The sequence below is a fragment of the Ahaetulla prasina genome, chromosome 6, assembly GCF_028640845.1.
Source record: "Ahaetulla prasina isolate Xishuangbanna chromosome 6, ASM2864084v1, whole genome shotgun sequence".
NCBI classification, from domain to species: Eukaryota; Metazoa; Chordata; class Lepidosauria; order Squamata; family Colubridae; genus Ahaetulla; species Ahaetulla prasina.
Window position 1 is genome coordinate 60,872,162 of NC_080544.1, and position 20,407 is coordinate 60,892,568.

The following is a 20,407-nucleotide window of genomic DNA, read 5'->3' on the forward strand; positions in this document are numbered from 1 at the left end:
ACTCATTCTCTCTCTCTCTCTCATCTTTCTCTCTCCCCCCTCTTTCTATCCCTTCCCCCCCAGTCTTTCTCTCTTATTCTTTCTCTCTTCCTCTCTCCCACTTTCCCTCTCATTCTCTCTCTCTCCCACTTTCCCTCTCATTCTCTTTCACACACACACACTTTCTTTCTCTTTCTCTCTCTCCCCTCTTTCTGTCTCCCCCATTTTTTCTCTCTCATTCTCTCTCTCTCCCCCCTTTCTCTCTCTCTCTCTCCCACATTCTTTCTCTCGTTCTCTCTTTCTCTCCCCCCCCTCTCTTTCTGATTCTCTCTCTCACTGATTCTATTTCATTCTGTCTCTCTCTCTCTCTGATTCTGATTCTCTGCATGTCCCTTTCAGAGCCAGGCGGCTTCGAGCAAGAGCTGCAATGAGCGCCATTTACTGCTCCAAGTCCCAAGAAGCAGGAGACGAGGGCTGCTTTGTGCCACTGGCTGGGCAAATATACCGAGGCGGAATGCTGATACTGTGAAGTGCAAATAGAGCTTCCCTCCCACAGCTTCCAGCCATCGCAATCGTTGCTTCGGCCCGCTTGTGCTGCAGCTCCTCCACCAGGGTGGACTGGCAAAAATATGAAGATTTCTCCAAGGACCACCAAAATTTTCTCGCGGACCACCAGTTGGTGACCGCTGATCTAAAGACCTTTTCCCAGTTTTTGATACTATTAAATTAAATATTATGTTTCTTTTGGGGATAAAGTATTTAGGTATCTCTACATATATAGGGTTCCACTGGGTGGCATACAGCTGTATGAAGTCTGCATCTATGCATATTCTCTCGGAGCCATAAGGTTTAAGCATACCATCATGTAAGCACTAAAAAACAAACAGGAAAATGAGTTTGTTGTTATGTTCATAAAACTATGGACAGAAACAACCGCTAAGTAGCCAAGGATCTCCAAGACTGCCCAGGGATTAGGTTATTACATTATTATATAAGTCAGATATTCAGGCAGGAGAAAATAATGGCATTTTTAGATTCCATTCATACCTCTACCATCCCTTCCACCTCTAACTTGCAGCATATAAAATAGTAAGTTTTAAAAAAGCCCAAATGAAGACAGTTCAGCAAAAAAGAAAAAGAAAAAAACAATCTGGAACTGTTTAGGAAGCACTTTGAATTATAATTATTTTAAGTCAGTCTAATTCCTATTTCACAGAATTAGCCACATGTATAGGAATTGAGGCTGTTGCCTAGAGAAACAGTCCCCTTCAGAGTGACAATGTTTGGTATGTTCAAGTCATCAAATGTAGAAGCAGGCAGGACAGAAAGGTTCAGACAAATGTCACTATCAGGAAAACTGTAACTTGAGACCTGTATGTGTATTTTAAAAAGAAGCCTAAACAAACTTTATCAAAGAACCTTTAGGGCTCCTGCCACAGTTGTGGGTAATTTACTGAACACATGAATTAGCAAAACTCTGGGGCTTCAATCTAGACATTCTAGCCTGCAGGCAATGCTGCTTCTCATTGTCCATTTCAAAACACTGAGGTGTACATCTGTTTCCTTATGTTAAAGCCTGGAAATTGCTGGAATGGGAGAATAAGCAAGAATACATCAACATGTCCAAATTAAGAAAACTGGCAAAAATAAATAAGATGCAAAAGAGAGAGAGAGGGAGGGAGGTGGGGGCAGAAGAGAGAGATTTAAAAGAAAAGTGAAAACATGAGAGAAAACACAACCATCTCTACTGGAAATGTAAGCCCATTTTAGCTAAGGCTGACTGGTTAATCCTGTTTTCTCACTTTTTAACTGAGAGGAAAATGAAATGTACAACATAATCATAGCATCCATGCCATTTTTCTTAGAAGCTTGTTTTTGCTCTTGGTCTGGTGGTCCATCTCTCTTGATTAAGGTTAAGGAAATCTGAATCTTCACCAGAGGTGAGAAAGCATCTTTAGTTTCATGTTATAATTTGGCCCCATATCTTCTCTACAAGGAGACCCAAAAGGTGCTTTTTAGGACTTTACACAGTTCAAATGATCATTAAATTGGGCATTCTGGGTAGAAATGCCAAGCAAAATACTTTTTAAGCATCTAAGACCGAAATAAAGCAAAGATCCATGGTGGGTGGGTGGGTGTATGTCCAGGGGGTTCTGACAGGTTCTGGAGAACCGGTAGCGGAAATTTTGAATAGTTCAGAGAACCAGCAAATCCCACCTCTGGCTGGCCCCAGAGTGGGGTGGAAATGGAGATTTTGCAATATCCTTCCCCCAGGAGTTGGGAGGGAATGGGGATTTTGCAGTATCCTTCCCCTGCCACGCCCGCCAAGCCACGCCCACAGAGCTGGTAGTAAAAAAAATTGGATTTCACCACTGTCTGCCTGTGTGTGTGTGCATGCACACTTTTCAGTCACTCTTGATTCCTGGTGAATACCTGGACTAATCTCTGCAGTTTTCTTGGCAAGGGTTTTCCAGATATGGTTTGCCATTGCCTTTTTTCTAGGGCTAAGAGAGAATGATTATTCCAAAGTCACCCAGCCTGATGACTCAACCACTATACAATTATAATGATTAAGTGTCTTAAAGACACTTGGGAAACTAAAAACCTATAGTTAAGTGGTAGTATATACCAGAGAACCGAATTGTTGCTGAATTGTTTTCAAAATGTTTAATAAACGTTAATTGTGAAAAATAATAACCAGTTATCTGGAATTTCTTTTTAAATTCATTTTTCTCCTTTAGTGCCTTAATCGTGCAATTTTTTTCAGCAGGATATTGGTTTCTCTGAATAATTCTCCTCATTATTATTTAATTCTCCATCCCTTTCTCTCCTCACTGCAGTATCATACTTTCCACTTCATCACACATGGGAAACATGTTAAGCTCAATCAACATTTAACAGAGAGACTCTTGTGATACTCCAAAAAGACATTTCCTGCTTATAGATACATAAGGGATCCACCAATCTTTAGAGTTTTGCTTAGTTCACAAATTGAGAACCAAAGCGGGACATACTAGTTCAATGCTCAATGTTAGAGTCATTATATTTACTGGAGACAATTCATTTGTAAAAGCCCTCTAGAACTGTATTCAGCTTTACTCTTGCACAATAGCAAAAGTAGAAGCATGGCTGGCTAAGGAATTCTGGGAGATGAAGTCCACAAGTCTTAAAGTTGCCAAATTTCGAGACCTCTACTCTATGCAAAGAAGTACAATGTTGGAATCTCCTCCTGTTGATGATTTTTGATATGCTGGAGAAGATGGATAAATGTGATTTTATTCTGGACATACATACAGTACGAGGTTTGACCATACCTAGTTTCCTCCTTACTCCTTTAAATTCTCTCCTTCACATCTGCATGTAACCTTGACCTTAAAAATGTGGTGTCTTATGCTCTAGATAATATGATATAAATACATTTAATGATGTTTTTACATGCTAACACGTCACATATATCACAAATAATCTCCCTTTGTTATTGCAGATCCCAAGGCTAGTTCACATGTGTTATTCATTTCTTCAACTGGTGAAATGCATATGTTAATTAAATATTATAGGTACAACACAGAATTTCTTCTTAAATTGGGACAATCTCAAATGCAGTATTTTTTTTTTCTGGAGTCTGATCATACAAATGGCTAATTATGACGATGTACAGGACCTGCTGTATTAAAGGCAGTAATGGATTCCATGACTTTGTTTCTCTCTTAAACCAAATGACACCACCTGCTGAGGGGGGAATCATAACTCTCCTTAATGTGGGATGAGGTGGGGTTGGAGACACGTTTTCACAGATGGCTCGGTTATTGGGTTTGGCCTCTGTCAAAACTCCCTGAGTGAAAGTATTTTGGACAGTTGAATTCAATTGGAGATGAATGATCAGTTCTTGCTATGCACATTGCATTCAAAGGGGACTGCTTTATATATAAACGTATTTATTTATTCCATCATTTTGAGGTAGCTGTCTATTTCATAATAACTGTGGTTATATGTTTTACATTATAAAAGCAATATTTAGCAGAACAAACAAAGCAGATTAAAAGGATTCTAATCAATATGCCACTGTGCCTGCTAGAGATTCATTCCGTATTGTGGTCCAGTGCCCAAGGGGAAGCAAGTTCTTCAAAGCCTTATGAAACACCAATAGATTGGAGCCATCTGAATCTTAGAGACGAACTGTTCCAAAGGACAGGCAGCACAGCAGCATGCTTCCTGCGCCCTTCTGGATAGATGTTTAAGAAATTAGCAGCTGAACCTATCTATGTCCAAAAGAAATACGAAGATCATCTGATAGTTAGGTTCCCTTTTAACCCATCCATGCAAAACATTCGTGCCACATTAGGCTACTTTTGGATGTGAATTTAATGTTATTCCAGAAAGGTATCTGTACTCAGAAATAGCCTGAACAACAGTGGTTGTGAATGATAGTGAAAGCCAGCATCCTGAAAATTCTTACACACTTCCTAACAAACTATGGTCCAGTAATAACTAGGGGGAAATTACATATTAATTTCATTTACTCTGATGAAATAATTTTGAATTTACTTGACTAATGAATACCCATTTATGCTTAAATCTCTATAAGGATGGTGTAGGATCCCACTTTTGCTCTGGAAGTCAACTGTATTAAAAAAATTCACCCCATCTCATCTGAGGCCATTAGTGGTACATTTTGCTGAATGGAAAAAATTCTTATTTCTAATTTAAATATTAACAAAAAAAATTTAATATTCTACCAATCCCTGAAAAGTTAGGATCTTCCCTTATAAAATTTTGTTTTAAAATCTTCATAGAATTCATATCTCTTTTTCAAGATAGTAATTTCAGTTTCTTTTAAACATTTGTTCATTCTTTGTGATATAGCCATATGCTTTTTTTTAAACAAATGGGGTTGCAATCTCAGCAATATTTCTTTATAAATCAGGAGGTAAAAAATTATTTCACAAGTCTGTTTAAATCTTGGGATTACATTATCTTTTTGTGCTGTGACATTTATGCTAGGAGCACTTATAGAGCTGCATATTTATTTGGAGAAAAATAGGCTTTCTATTTGTTTTCTTAGTCCTAGTAAATGGAATAGAAACAAATATACCCACATGTATATCTGTTCTTCTTTGTGAAAAATAAACTAACAGCTCCTTTTCTTGGAAAGCTTTGCAACAAGAAATCTGTGACATTAAGATCTCCTTTTCCTAGACAATCCTCTTTGTTTGCACAAGGTATTTAAGTCTATCCTGATAGCATCATCTCTAGAGAAGAACTCATTGCCCCTGCCTGACCCTCTAATCCTATTCTTCCCCTTAAACACGGTCTGTATAACTAATCTTTCTCTCTTTCTCTCATACGCACTCTCTCTCTCTCTCTCCCCCTGCCTCCCTCCCTTGACCACAATCTCAGTATGGATGTTTGAATCTGCAAAGGTTAAATATTAACTTCAGGTACTTAGTACGTAAGAATTGGTTGCTGATAAAAGTGTTCATATAGAAATCACAGTTGATACACCAGGAAATTTGGCACATTAGGATCCAGCTTCAATCATTTCATACATGAAAAACTTTGATACATTAATTCTTGCTCCAAGGATTCATCAAACACAAAATCATGACTGCTATAAAGAATGTGGTTAAACTGATCCAAGCCCTGAGTAGCATTTGAAAGCAGGTGGGATCTTGCATACTATAATTCACCAATTTCCATTCTACGTTCCCTTCCTTCTCTAACATCTGAGCAGCTTTTTGTCACCACAGTAAAATTTTAGCCACTTGGAAACTGGCAAAGAACCCACAATAATCATTGTCTAAGTCTGGTGGGGATGAGAGAGCTGCCTTCCAAAAAATAATGGGAGATCTGAGAAATGAAGATTGATGTACACTTAAAGTTGAAGTAAATTTACAAAAAATATACGTAACATTCATGTATCAATTTTATGTTACTTAATAAGAGCCCATTTGGTGTTGTGGTTAAGATGCTGGCTTAGAAATCACAGTTCTAGTTCTGTGTTAGCCATGAAAGCCAGCAGGATGATTTTGGGCCAGTCACTATCTCTCAGCCCAACCCACCTCAGAGCATTATTTTTCTGGGGAAAATAGGAGAACTAAGTATATTCTCCATTTTGGATTACTTATAAAGTGGGATATAAATCTAATATAATAATTTCCCATTTTGTCATATAAAAACATAATCGGGAAAAATCTCAACTGGAGGTCTCATTAAGATATTCAAGAACCATGTTATGATCCTGGGGGCCTCAGGGGTTTACCTTATGGTTGTATCTTTAATAAAATATTGATACTGATTGATATTGTTTCCTGATTGCTTATTTGTACCCAATGACTATCATCAAGGGTTGTACCTTATGATTCTTGATGAAGGCACCTTTTATTTTATATACACTGAGAGTATATGCACCAAGACAAATTCCTTGTGTGTCCAATCACACTTGGCCAATAAAAAATTCTATTCCATTCCATTCCATTCTATTCTAATTCTATTTGAATGAAGGCTTTTAGAAGAAAAAAAATCCACCATAAAAGCTTTCCAATATATACTGTGAGGATGGACAGAAAAATGACAGCAAGACCTATACATATCTACCTGGCTTTACATATAGTATTCCCAGGGAAGAGAATGGGGTAAAGCTTGGACAGGGTGGAATTGGAGGAAGAACAGCTTAAACAGGATAGGAAAGACTTATGTGAAAAGGTAGAAGCAGCTGGTTCTGCAACAAGACACACTTCAATGAATTCCTCCTGCCTGTAAATAAATAGCCTCAATGTTGTAATAACAATTCGTTCAATTTACAATTTCATCTGTTGAAAAACTACTCAAGATGTCATCCAATGGATTCATAACATAAAAGGAAAAAAAAAAGGAAGGAAGGAAATACAGTACAGTAGATTGGTAAAATCTCTAAAAAAAAAATCTCTTCACTATTCAAGTTCCTATTACTCTTCTTCTAATGCAGTTATAATCTTCCTTTGACCACTGATTCTGCACCATCATGCTAGCACCAACCTTTAGGAATCACAGAGATCAGGGGTTTCGAACTCAATTTCACTGAAGCTGCATCAGGGTTGTGTTTGACCTTGGGGGCCGGGTGGGCATGGCCAGGATATGCATGGCCAGCTCAATATCACTCATTGTTCTGTTTCCCTCCCCCCAATACTCCCAGAAAAGAGTCAGTCAGAGGCCTCCTTTTCTCCTTTTATTTACATAGATATATGTCCTGGCCACGTCTACCCACGGGCCTGCCAAGTTTCTGGAGATAACGAGGAAATTATAGATAAGGCCAGAATTACTCACAAATATATTCTTCCCTCCATTGATACAGTTTGCCCGCGCAAATTCATTGCTTTGTCCAAGACAAAAAACCAGGAAGTCCCGCCTCCTATTTATAGTCTCTGCAGATGTCACTGCATGACAATTATGACTTGGCTTTATCCCAACACTGCTTCTGCTGCGAGCGCCGGTCACGCCTGCGCAGTCTTGCATCACTCCAAAACTGTTCTTGGGGCGTTGCCAAATCAGAAGGAGGCTCCAGAGAATCAGGTCTTGCCGGCCCCTCCTCCTCCCTTTGAGTGGGTGCCAGGGAGGGAAAGGGCTCAAGAGAAGCAGGGCTTGCCAGGTCTTCTCCCTCACTTTCTGAATCATCCGAGTCCAGGAGTCCGGGTCCAGGAACCTGGGTCACAACACTCATGTTGGGGGGTGCTGTAATGGCCTGAGCGCTCTGCCAGCGAAAACAGAGCTCGGGAGGCTGCGACGGCCTCCTGCAACCCTCTGCCAGCGAAAACAGAGCTAGGGAGGGCCAAGTGTAGCCCTCCCAAGCTCCATTTTCGCTGGCAGAGGGTTGCAGGAGGCCGTCGCAGCCTCCCGAGCTCTGTTTTCACGGCAGACACCCGAGGCTGGTCCTTTGCTGTTTCCAGGGTGATCTAAGCACCCTGAGGACTGGATCTGGTCCATGGGCCTTGAGTTTGACAACCCTGACATCGATGGTCTATTCCTAAGCTGGTCCTTCAAGTCTTCCAAAGTTACACCCATTTCCACTGCAATTGTGCCCACCTTCTTGCTGCTAGCCTTTCTCTTTCCTTTTCCTTCCACTTTTCCCAGCATCAGAGTCTTCCTCAGAGGAGGATAATTTGAACCTGATCATTTGTGCCTGAAGGGGACTTAATTTGTTTCATGATCCATTTGTTTTCTTGGCTGTCCATCACATTCCCAGTTTTCTTCAACACTTGTATCAAGAAACCAGTGTAAGAGACTGTAACTTTATTCACGGATCTCATTATTGTTCAAAACAGTTTATACAAAATGGCGTGTTACTGGTTTTCTTAAGGCTTTTGTCTAGTTTTATGAGGGAATCTGTTGACAGAAGATACATTGGCAGACCCATATATTCAGATTGTGTCAGGGTAATGATGATTTAAAGCTGACCAGCCAATGTAAGTGTTGTGACCCAGGTTCCTGGACCCGGACTCCTGGACTCGGATGATTCAGAAAGTGAGGGAGAAGACCTGGCCAGCCCTGCTTCTCTTGAGCCCTTTCCCTCCCTGGCACCCACTCAAAGGGAGGAGGAGGAGGGGCCGGCACAGCCTGATTCCATGGAGCCTCCTTCTGATTTGGCAACGCCCCAAGAACAGTTTTGGAGCGATGCAAGATTACGTAGACGTGATCGCCGTGCGCAGCAGCGGAAGAGTTGGGACAAAGCCAAGTCATAATTGTCATGCAGTGACATCTGCAGAGACTATAAATAGGAGGCGGGACTTCCTGGTTTTTTGTCTTGGACAAAGTAATGAGTTGGCGCGAGCTAATGAATTGGCGCGAGCTAACTGTTTCAATGGAGGGAAGAATATATTCGTGAGTAATTCTGGCCTTATCTATAATTTCCTCGTTATCTCCAGAAACTTGGCAGGCCCGTGGGTAGACGTGGCCAGGACATGTATCTATGTAAATAAAAGGAAAAAAGGAAGGCCTCTGACGGACTCTTTGCTGGGAGTATTGGGGGAAGGGAAACAGAACATTTTGTCCAAGACCTGACTAAAACATCTTCCGCGTGACCTACATTCCCAGCGGTCACAACCGGAGGGCGGATGCCCTGTCCCGCAAGCCAGAGTACCTCTGCGTCAAGGACCCCCTTCCTCCACGGACAGTGCTGCCGGCAGAAGCCTTGGCCGCAGCACGGGAGCCAGTGGACTTGCGGGCCCAGGTGCGAGAGGCGCAGCGCCAGGACGCCTGGTCGCAGCAAAGGAGAGCGGAGGTGGGCCCCACGTCTCCTTGGACCTTGGAGGAGGACTTACTCAAGTTTCGGGGGCGATTATATGTGCCCACAGGACCACTCCGAGCCCTTGTCATGACCCAGTGCCACGACAACCCTGCAGCAGGACATTTTGGGTTCTTCAAGACCCTCCACCTGGTGACACGGACCTTTTGGTGGCCCCGAGTGCGGCATGATATACATGCCTACGTGACATCCTGCGTACTGTGCCGGCAAGCCAAGACCGCCACGGGGGCACCTCCCGGGCTCCTCCAGCCCTTGCCGACACCCGACAGACCCTGGGGGGCGATCTCTATGGACTTCCTGACAGACCTGCCGCCGTCCTCTGGGTTCACCACGGTGCTGGTGGTGGTGGACATGCTCACCAAGATGGCACACTTCATCCCATGCCGCGGACTGCCCACAGCCGCAAAACGCCCGTCTCTTTCTGCAGCACATCTTCCGCCTCCATGGTCTACCGGACAGGGTGGTTTTGGACCGCGGAGTTCAGTTCACAGCCCGCTTCTGGAAGAGCCTGATGGCCGCGTTGGAGGTGCAGGTGTGTCTGTCGTCATCGCACCATCCGGAGACCGACGGGGGTACAGAGAAGGTCATCGGTATACTGGAACAGTATCTCCGTTGCTTCATCAACCAGCAACAGGACAACTGGGCCGACTACCTGTCCCTGGCGGAGTTTGCTTTTAACAACTCTCAGCACACCTCTACTCAGATGACCCGTTCTTTGCCAATGTGGGTACCATCCGGCTCTTCCCTCTGGCACCACCGGACTCTCCTGTTCCTGAAACGCAGACCTTCCTGACGGAATTGCATGCGGTCCAACAGTTGGTACGTCAGCAGCTGAATCGGGCAAAGGAGGACTACAAACGGTACGCCGACCGCTCCCGACGGGCAACGCCCCCGCTGGCAGTTGGAGACCGGGTGTGGCTCTCCACCAAACACCTCCCGTCCGACCGCCCAGTAAAGAAGTTGGACCACCGATTCATCGGCCCGTTCCCTGTCGAGGCAGTCATCAACCCGGTAGCCTACCGACTGACCCTGCCACGATCCATGCGGATCCACCCCGTTTTTCACCGGTCCCTTCTAGTTCCTGAGGCCACACCGAGTCCCCTTCGGTGCCCAACAGCACCCGTCACTGTCGCCGAGGACGGATCGGAGGAATACGAAGTCCACAGCGTACGAGACTCCCGCTGGCTGAAGGGTCGTTTCCAATATTTGATCGCGTGGAAGGGATACGGGACTGATTTCTCCTGGGTAGATGCCTCCGACGTTCATGCCCCTGACCTGGTGCAGGCCTTCCATGAGCAGAACCCAGCCCGACCGCATCCCGATCGTCAGCCCCGGGGGAAGGGCCCTGCGGTGAGGGATAGTGTTGTGACCCAGGTTCCTGGACCCGGACTCCTGGACTCGGATGATTCAGAAAGTGAGGGAGAAGACCTGGCCAGCCCTGCTTCTCTTGAGCCCTTTCCCTCCCTGGCACCCACTCAAAGGGAGGAGGAGGAGGGGCCGGCACAGCCTGATTCCATGGAGCCTCCTTCTGATTTGGCAACGCCCCAAGAACAGTTTTGGAGCGATGCAAGATTACGTAGACGTGATCGCCGTGCGCAGCAGCGGAAGAGTTGGGACAAAGCCAAGTCATAATTGTCATGCAGTGACATCTGCAGAGACTATAAATAGGAGGCGGGACTTCCTGGTTTTTTGTCTTGGACAAAGTAATGAGTTGGCACGAGCTAATGAATTGGCGCGAGCTAACTGTTTCAATGGAGGGAAGAATATATTCGTGAGTAATTCTGGCCTTATCTATAATTTCCTCGTTATCTCCAGAAACTTGGCAGGCCCGTGGGTAGACGTGGCCAGGACATGTATCTATGTAAATAAAAGGAAAAAAGGAAGGCCTCTGACGGACTCTTTGCTGGGAGTATTGGGGGAAGGGAAACAGAACAGTAAGGCTGATGCAATGAGAATGAATCAGCATTGGTATAGCCAGTTTAAGACTCAGAAGGGGTCCACACAAGTCTTTTACCCCTTTAAGAGGCGTTTATAAATTTCAGCCAGGAGAGGACGTATTCTCTCTCGCTCCTTGTGTCCAGTATTCATTGCTGTGTTCTCTGTGTAGAGTTAAGACATTTGATTGCTTGTAAGGTATTTTCTAACCACATATATTTCTATAAGTCTTGTATATATACCACTGTTAAATGTCTAAATCTCTGTGTGCTGTGTTTCGCTCCTGGGTTGTCTCTTAATAGTAGTCACACTGCAAACGCTCTGACAGACTGACAGGTCATCACATGGTGCTTTGGAATTTAAACAGTGTAAAACAGCTTTTAAACAGTTTCAAATGTACTGGCAAATAGGCAATAGCAAATATGATGGATGTTCAAAGCAATGCTTACACATTGCTTACACATTTTGGCTGAAATAACCAATACAGATTTTTCAGCCTCTTAAAATGATGTGCAGGTAACTTTATTGCATCATAAACAATTTTTCTAACACATCCTTAGCTCCATTCGAAACCTTTGAAGAATGGGTAAACCTAAATCCTTCAAAGTCCCTAGAAACAAATTTTAAAGATGTTTTTGCTGATAAGACTGCCATCCTGTGGCTGCATGAAGAATCTGCTCTTTCATAAAGAGCTGCTTAAAACTTTTGTTCGCTTGCAGAAAAAAATCCCATACTTTCAGGAAATTTGTTGCGTTATGTTACCCCATTCCACAAATCATTTGAATCATAAATGACTTGGAGACCTTCTTGTCTTATTGTTGCCATATTCCCAGCCTGGGGTATGAGGAATTCTAAGTAGTTGGTCTGCTTATCTAGAAAAAAAGACTGGGGAGGCCGATTTGGAGATTGTCATGAAAAGTGGTGTACACAAACTCCCGTGGGTCTAGCTTTCTTGGAAAGGCTTCCAACATCAAGTTATCAGCCTCACACATCTTTGAATCTGTCTGACTTCATCTTTCCCCAAAGCTTTCTGTCCCAGAAATGTTATTTTATTAATTTGAATTTAATTGAATACTTTATTTGGCCAAGTGTGATTAGACACAAAGAATTTGTCTCCTTTTGTCTGAAAGAAAGGTTTGTTGAGCATTCAAGGATTTCTACTATTAGAACCAATCACAGAACATGTGATCACCTAGATCAGGGGTCTCCAACCTTGGTCACTTTAAGCCTGGTGGACTTCCAACTCCCAGAATTCCCCAGCCAGCAAAGTGGTCAAGTTTGGAGACTCCTGACCTAGATGACCAAAAAAGCTGTTCATGTCTGTGCGCTATTGTCCTTAAGGATCCAACCCAAGTCTCTAGTTAATGGAATTAAAAGTGGATTATTTCCCAAGTTTATACTTCTTTTGCGATCTCTTTCTTGGGCAAATATTTGAATACTGGGTTCAGTCTCACGCTATTTGGATGAACTTGATTACTAACCCTTAATTTCCCTCAACCAACACCACCTGTGCTGGCTGGAGCGGATGCAAATTGATAGTTCAACAATAGTCTCAAGCTGGGGACAGCCAAAGTAAAAGAATTCCAGCCAAGAACCAACAAAATGTGTTTTCTCAGATCTGGAATCCGATTTAATCACTGAACAGGAATTAAATATGATTTGTTGCTCAAAATATACTTATTTTGCTGGTGTGTGCTTACGTATATATTTGTATCTAAATGCCCCATCCATATAAATACCCAAAAGGAGATAGGGGAATTCCACACTGAAGCAATTTGTTATCTTCACCAAAACCAGGAGAAGCAACAAATTTCAGTAATAGGATGTAATTTAATTTTAGGGACTGTGTTAAGAATTTATATTTTTCTTCCTTGATTGCTTTAATAAAGAAAAACCCTCCCAAATGCCCTTTGAATAGTGCAAAACCAGCCATGCTGGTCCAACCCTTACAGCCACCTGACAATGATTGCTCCACTTTTCTCTACCAGCAGTAGATCCAGACCTGCTGGAAGCCGCAATCCCTGCTCTGTTAGGTAGATTCATGGTCATTCTAGACTGTAATCTCTGTAGAGTCTCTGCTTCTGTCCCTGCCAGCCAGCTAACAGAAAGTCTTTGACAGATGCTTTTGCTGGAGTGGGTATGAGATTCTGTACGCAGAGATTACTTTCAACAGAAAGAAAACACAAAAACCCAAGAAGATGATACAGGATAGAGAAGGAGTTGCTGGACCTTCAGGAAACCAAAAGACAGGCAAGCAGAGGGGGCTTGAAGGGGCCTGGAGAAAGAAAAAACTGAATTCTAATCAAGAAAGCAATGGGGAAGGAGAAGGTTGAAGGATGATACTAAAGTGACTCACCCAGTAGAGAGACAAAACATTGGTTGGGGAAAACAACAACAACACTGGTTGGGGAAGAGTCTGTGGGATAGAACAGCCTGAAAGTGAAAAGAAGGGAGCTGAAGTGAATGCAGCAACAGTAACAATAAGCCACCCTGTGGCAGAGCTTGTGTATGAGCTGGATTCAACAGACAACAGTTTGCATTCCTCAGACACAGCTGGAATAGAAAAACAGCCTAGGAGACTTATCACACAAAGCTAAAGCCAAAGCGCTAGAGCACTATGTAAATAAGCTAACAGGTTTAATAGGAATAAGCCTGGGATTAGGAAGCTTGATAAAATAGCATAAGAGTAGCAAATAATTCGGATTAAAGCTAACGTTTTACTTTTGTAATTGTTGAGCAGCAAATACATCCTTGCAAGCCTGAAACAATCCTACTTGTGTCAGCACCATCCAAATGGATAATGATGATAACTATAGCCTCTTTTAGAAAATGCTAAAAATTCTCATTAAACCCATTATATATTTAAGGAATGGAATGAATAGAAATGATAGAAAAATGAAGTAACAGAACTTCGTTTTGTATTTTTCAACACTCAACATCGTTCAAGAAAATAAAAAGCAAAAGAGAACATGTATAACAAATGTATTTATTAAAAAAAGGACACCAGTAACAAGGACAAAACATACAGGCAGCATTCTCAGCTATCAATCAAGGGTAAAAACTCCAGCTTGTTCTGAATTATAAATTGTAATAAACTCCATCTGGCCAATAGCGAGCAATGTTTCAAACTCTATGAAGTTAAATAAAAAATATACCTTTATTTTTTTCTCAGAAAGTAAATCTAGGAAGTATCTTCAATAACTATGGAATATATCAACTATTGCAGAGAATGTGGCTCATATCAAAACAAAATTAGGAGCCACCCAACCTTAGCAAAATGGAGCCAGTAACTTTCCCTGAGAAGTTGATAATGTTCACTAAAAAAATGTAACCTTAAAAACAGATACGAAACATTTGGAAAACAGACCCTGCTTTTTACCTGGAAAAAATAAATAATATCAGGAGCAAAGGGCTTATAATTGGATACTTTTCTTAGTATCAAGACATTCTTCTTAGAAAGCACGTATTGAGGTTTTTTTGCGGGAGTGGAAGTTACACGCTTGCAGTTCTCCAACAATTCCACAGATTTTTTCCGCCCACAAAATAAGAAACATCTTATTTCTAACAGCCACCAGATTCAGTGAGCTATTTAATTCAGCTCCAGATGCATCTCAAAAAAATAAAATTTGCAGCATTTGCCACAAACAAAAGTCTCGATCACAGCAGCAAACACATCCAGGATATGGGCACCTATTTTTTAGCCCCACAACTAACCACATCTAGATGGTTCTACCGCCCCTCGTGCCTTGGGGAGAAGCAGAGATCCCAGACCAACTTCATTAAGCTGCTATCACAACTCCAGTTTTCCAAGATCAGCACATGTCTGTAACATTACCATGACAAAGAAAGCTGGATACTGGAAGGTCCCTGCTGTGGTATTGCAGATAGCTACTTTCCTTGTCCATCTGCAAAAGCAAGTTCTTTTCTACACTACACCATACTAGTTAGAATATAAAATCAGAGATGGGATTAACGAGCAAAAAGCTGTAGAATATTTCCTGTCCAGAGCCTTTAAATGAAAAAGCCAATTTCAGGAAGTCATTACTAATGGTGTGAATGGAGAACTGTCCATGGTATCCTACAATAATATAACAAGCTTAATTAACGAAAACAAGAACTCTACAATATTCCACTCAGGATGAGCATTCTCAGGCAACTGAACAGGTACCTACAGAGAAGCTCAGCTATGATTTTTGTTTCTTCTTGGCTGGCTTGATAGGTGAAAGCTCTTCCTCCTGATCCTCTTCATCATCATCACTGAAGTCATCATCTGAAAGATCCTTTCTGTGAACTGAGAAACAATTTGGCTGGTTTAAACCATCCAGATAGATACCAAGCCTCTATCTTTCCTATTACCCATTAATTTATATTCTAAAAATAATGAAGTTTAAATTGGTAGAGCACCCCGTATTTAGTAGTTCACACAATATCCTCAGTGGTTTGCATTGCTCCAAAGCAGAAGGTGGGCAAAAATGCTAGTTTTCCATTAAGCTATCTCTTTTCCATTTACATGGAGATCTGCTATCTCTTTTCCATGTTAATGACAAAAACCAGCTTATACCAGGAAAAGTTCCAGAATCCACAATATTGACCATGCTAGTTGAGGTGGCCATGACACTTAAACTGGAATTGTGGTTATTACTCCAGAAAAAACTACTACTTTTTTATGTCCTTTAACTACTATGGCATGCTCATTGTACCCAATGGTTTCTTCTATCCCATTCCCAGGTTCTTACAAATCTGATGTTGTCCTGAAAGATGAACAGGGCCAGATCCTGAGCGCAGACGGAAGGTCACTGGGGGCTGGAACTCAAAATTATCTAAACACAACTGTGGAAAAATAAGGAGACAGAGCAATTGTGAAACAAGATGAATATCTCTGAGTCTCATTTAGTTCAATAGGTTTTGAAGCTTATTCAGGTGCTTTGTTGCATCTGTGGTTATTGGGGTTTTTTGGGGGGAAGAGTGGGAGGATGTGAGCCATGACATTTTCACATAATTAAAAAGAAATACTCTGTTCCTAATTTGCAAATTTAACTCATTAACATGTCTATGGAGATTCAAAGCTCTCATTAACACCTTTTAAACCAGTGCATTATATCCAGTTATTCTAATGATTCATTATTATATCAAGCCACATATTTAAGCTGATTATACAGATACGATCTAGAAAATCATGGGTCAAGAAAGATTTTCTGATACCAAATTTTCAAGTATCAAATATTTCCCTCAGGATGAACATTCTTTCACCCACTCTGGAGAAACCATAGAAGGCAGGCTCTGGAAAATCTGGTGATAAATCTCAATCTTTGGAGCACAGCAATAGCGCTTAGATTTATATACCACTTCACAGTGCTTTAAAGTCCTCTCTTTACAGTGCTTTAAAGTCAACATATTGCCCCAAACAATCTGGGTCCTCATTTTACCAACCTCAGAAGGATGGAAGGCTGAGTCAACCTTGAACTGGTGGGAATTGAACTGCTGGCAGTTGACAGGCAGCAGAAGTAGCCTGCAGTACTGGATTCTAACCACTGCACCACTACGGCATATCAGAGGGGCCACCCCAAGACTGGCCAATTGTGTTTGAAATTCTTTCAAATCAACATTCTGGAACCATTACACTGATTTTCTCTAAGACAGGGGTCTCCAACCTTGGTCCCTTTAAGACTTGTGGACTTCAACTCAGCAAAGCTGGCTGGGGAACTTTGGGAGTTGAAATCCACAAGTCTTAAAGGGACCAAGGTTGGAGACCCCTGCTCTAAGACACCCATATTCCCAAAATATTTTACCCAGGGCTGGCATGACAGCTTCAGGTTGGCCACAGGCACAGCAACCTCCTTGTTCTGATAGTCACGACCCACCACTTCCACAATGTTGCATTCATCTTTGGCACCCTCGGACAGACAAGCCTTGAAAAGAGGAGGAGAAAAAAAACTGAAGGGGCATACTGAGGAACGCTTAGCTAAGAATGAAATGCTATCTTAACCTCTAATGATGGACCTCTTCCAATAAGCAGTTGGATGCAGGATCCGAACAAAATCATCTAGTATCAAATATGAACAGAACCCAAAACAGTAAATTTAGCTAATTTGCAAGATATGTAATCCATCCCACATGGGATGTGTGTATATATGTGTATATATATATATATATATATATATATATATATATATATATATATATTAATATATATATATTTTCTGAGGTTTTCGGTGTTTGTATGTAGGTCTTTGGTTATTCGGGTTTTCTCGCGTAAAATTGGAAGTGTCTTGGCGACGTTTCGACGAAGTCTCATTCATCATCTTCAGGCTTCAGCTTCGTGCTTCTGGGAGCAAGGAGAGAAAACGGGAGAAAACCCGAATAACCAAAGACAAATATATATATATATATATATATATATATATATATATATATATGTATATATATATGTATATGTATATGTATATGTATGTATGTAGGTCTTTGGTTATTCGGGTTTTCACAGAAATTGGAAGTGTCTTGGCGACGTTTGACGAAGTCTCATTCATCATCTTCAGGCTTCAGCTTCGTGCTTCTGGGAGCAAGGAGAGAAAACGGGAGAAAACCCGAATAACCAAAGACATATATATATATATATATATATATATATATATATATATATATGTATATGTATATGTATATGTATATATATATGGAAGTGTCTTGGCGGCGTTTGACGAAGTCTCATTCGTCATCTTCAGGCTTCAGCTTCGTGCTTCTGGCCTGAAGATGACGAATGAGACTTCGTCGAAACGTCACCAAGACACTTCCAATTTTACGCGGGAGAAAACCCAAATAACCAAAGACCTACATACAAACACCCGCGAAAACCTCAGAAAACAAATATGTATGTATGTATGTATGTATATATATATATATAACTGATTAAAATAAGTATGCAGAACCACAATACACCTCAGAGTTTGCTTTAAAAGCACAATTCTTGCTTTGTGATTTTAAACAAGTAACATTTGGGATGATATAATCAGAAAAAGTAGCCTTTAGAACAAAATATTTGATTTTTGTGTATTCATGTGTGCACATGCACACATTGTGATCTGTGGCACAATGCCAAAAAATACAAAGGCTCAGAGCCATCTTGCCCAAGCAGCTTTGTCAGCAAAATATTTTTCAATTATGTGAAGTAAACAGGCTTTTTACTTCCGTGTTGGCCACAGAAGATGTGCCGCTTCATTCATGATAATCTGCACAAGATTCTACCTTATTAATACTAACACTAGCTCGGAAATAGCCTGCAGCTAGTCTCCCCAGTTCAGAGTGAAGTGAAATATCTTACCATATTTAGAGCTAGGAAATGATCTGAATCATCTTCTTCCGAGACTTTAAAAGTATAAGAACGCGCACTGCTGTTCAGCTCACATCCTTGGGGTGGAGGATCAAAGTGAATATTATAATAAGGCATTAAAAAAAAAGCACAAATTTTCTTAAATGGAAGAGGTAAGTTTCTCCAACTGCAGAAATGCTACACATTTCAACATGCTTTCACTCTGCAGAAGCCAAAAATAAATCCAGCATGATCAAAAGCTGAAACCGAAAGCTTTTGGTCTCTGAGCTGAGCTTGATTTATGCTACCTCATGGAAATACTCATCTCACTTTTTAGGCAACAATACAAAAACAGTTTGTCACTGTCTTCCTCTGTGATGTTTTTTCAACGTGATTTGTATTGATCTCCCCAACTTGAAAAGATGGGAGTACTATATTTGATTCTAAAGCCAAAGGAATTAACAAGTATTTTTGATTTTCAGAATTATCCGCAAAATCTACCAATGATGTTTTAGTGTTATATAAAGGAACACATTCTTAGTTGTTCATTACTTCAGAGTTGCTGCCCAACAAAAGTATCTCTTATGAAAAATGTTGGAGATAATTTTCGGTGACATGTTGCATTTCAAATCCCATCAACCTTTATAGAAACAAATGAAAATAGGCAGAACAATCTCTATTGCACATTCACTTCAGTATTCCAGGCTGCATGAAAAAACACAACAGACAACAAATTTTAACAGTTTTAATTTTTAGTTTACCAATGTTAGAAAGCCTTGCTATGCAATTTCTCCAACGTGAGTTGGAATTGAGTGAGATCTGCGTCCTGCCCTGTGTAACACGCATTAAGTTCCACCCTGATTAATGAAACTCATGAAACATTTCGCCACGTTTATTCGGCAGATAAATCCTTCCTTGCAACCGAAGAAGAGCAAACAACACGTGGCTTGTATGCCTTCCCAGCCTTTTTTTCAACGAACGAGCCAAGGCGCTTGCAAGAGCCGAGCTGGAGGGAACGAATTGAATCGGGACAGGGAAGCACGTGGTGCTTCCATGTGCTCAGCTTTCCAGAATAAAAACCCGAAATGAGGTTACTTAATTATGCGGTCCAATGCATCGTGCTAATACGATCATTAAAAGCCCTATTCAAGCGATTCTCGGAGCGATCAAATCCTCCCAAGCGATCGCTGCTCCGGGAGCAAACAGCCGTCTCCCTCAAAGCGCCTGGTTTTGCCTTCCAGCTTTCCACCCACCCCACCCGCGGCCCCTCGTTTCTCAACTATGACAGCCAGGCAAAAATTCCAGCCTGCGAAGCCCCCGCACATCTTTACCGACCGAAAACGAAACGACTAGTGCAAATCGGCGGCGTAGTTTCACCGTCCAGGCTCTCTAGGTCCAAGAAAGAGGCCATGTCTAGCCAGGAAGCGCAGAGCAGAAAGGAAAAGGAACGGCAGGAAGACGATCGAGTGCCGCTCCGCCTGCTGCCCGCCCCACTGGGGCTGCTCCAATCGGCGACGCAGCTTTTCTCCAATTACAAGTTTGTCCGCTCCAGAAGGGAAGGTAGACAAGACTTTATTCATTCCGTACGAATTGCACAAATCGCGTGTCTCTCTGAGGTGTTTTCACTTTAACCGTTGTAACTTCGGCCACGAAATGAACTATTCTAAGTTAAGGACTACCTGTACTATGAACCTGAAAAACGTGTCCTTGCTTAACAAGGCATGAATTCTGCTTTGTATCAGAGACTTCACCTGGAGAGCAAGTAGCCACCTGTCAGCTGAAGCAAGACAGTAATTTCAATTCCAATACTTGCTTCCATATACAAGCAAGTCTATAGGAGAATGGATGAAAAAAAGAACCAAATTCAATGTTTGGAATGGTCAAGGTTTAGATCTATAAACCCAACAGAAATG

At 41.8% G+C, this 20,407-nt stretch overlaps 1 protein-coding gene across 1 annotated transcript; it reads right to left on the reverse strand.

Annotated features, from left to right (window-relative positions):
• Window positions 1-14,163: 14,163 nt before the first annotated feature.
• On the reverse strand, window positions 14,164-19,985 carry NPM3 (nucleophosmin/nucleoplasmin 3). Its single transcript, XM_058188918.1, has 5 exons — window positions 19,830-19,985; window positions 18,507-18,592; window positions 16,981-17,100; window positions 15,928-16,021; window positions 14,164-15,482 (listed from the first exon to the last, which is right to left on the reverse strand). Exons 1-5 carry the CDS (start codon window positions 19,903-19,905, stop codon window positions 15,376-15,378), a joined length of 483 nt encoding a protein of 160 aa, XP_058044901.1. The 5' UTR covers window positions 19,906-19,985; the 3' UTR covers window positions 14,164-15,375.
• Between the last annotated feature and the right edge of the window lie 422 nt (window positions 19,986-20,407).

What these genes read in the sequence shown, in the direction of transcription:
- NPM3 (XM_058188918.1), bottom strand. Translation starts at nt 19,905, where the DNA reads ATGGCCTCTTTCTTGGACCTAGAGAGCCTGGACGGTGAAACTACGCCG. An exon ending in ATTTCCTAGCTCTAAATATG is followed by an intron (nt 17,101 to 18,506) that starts GTAAGATATTTC and finishes CCTCTTTTCAAG; the next exon opens with GCTTGTCTGTCCGAGGGTGC. An exon ending in AGCTGTCATGCCAGCCCTGG is followed by an intron (nt 16,022 to 16,980) that starts GTAAAATATTTT and finishes ATTTTTCCACAG; the next exon opens with TTGTGTTTAGATAATTTTGA.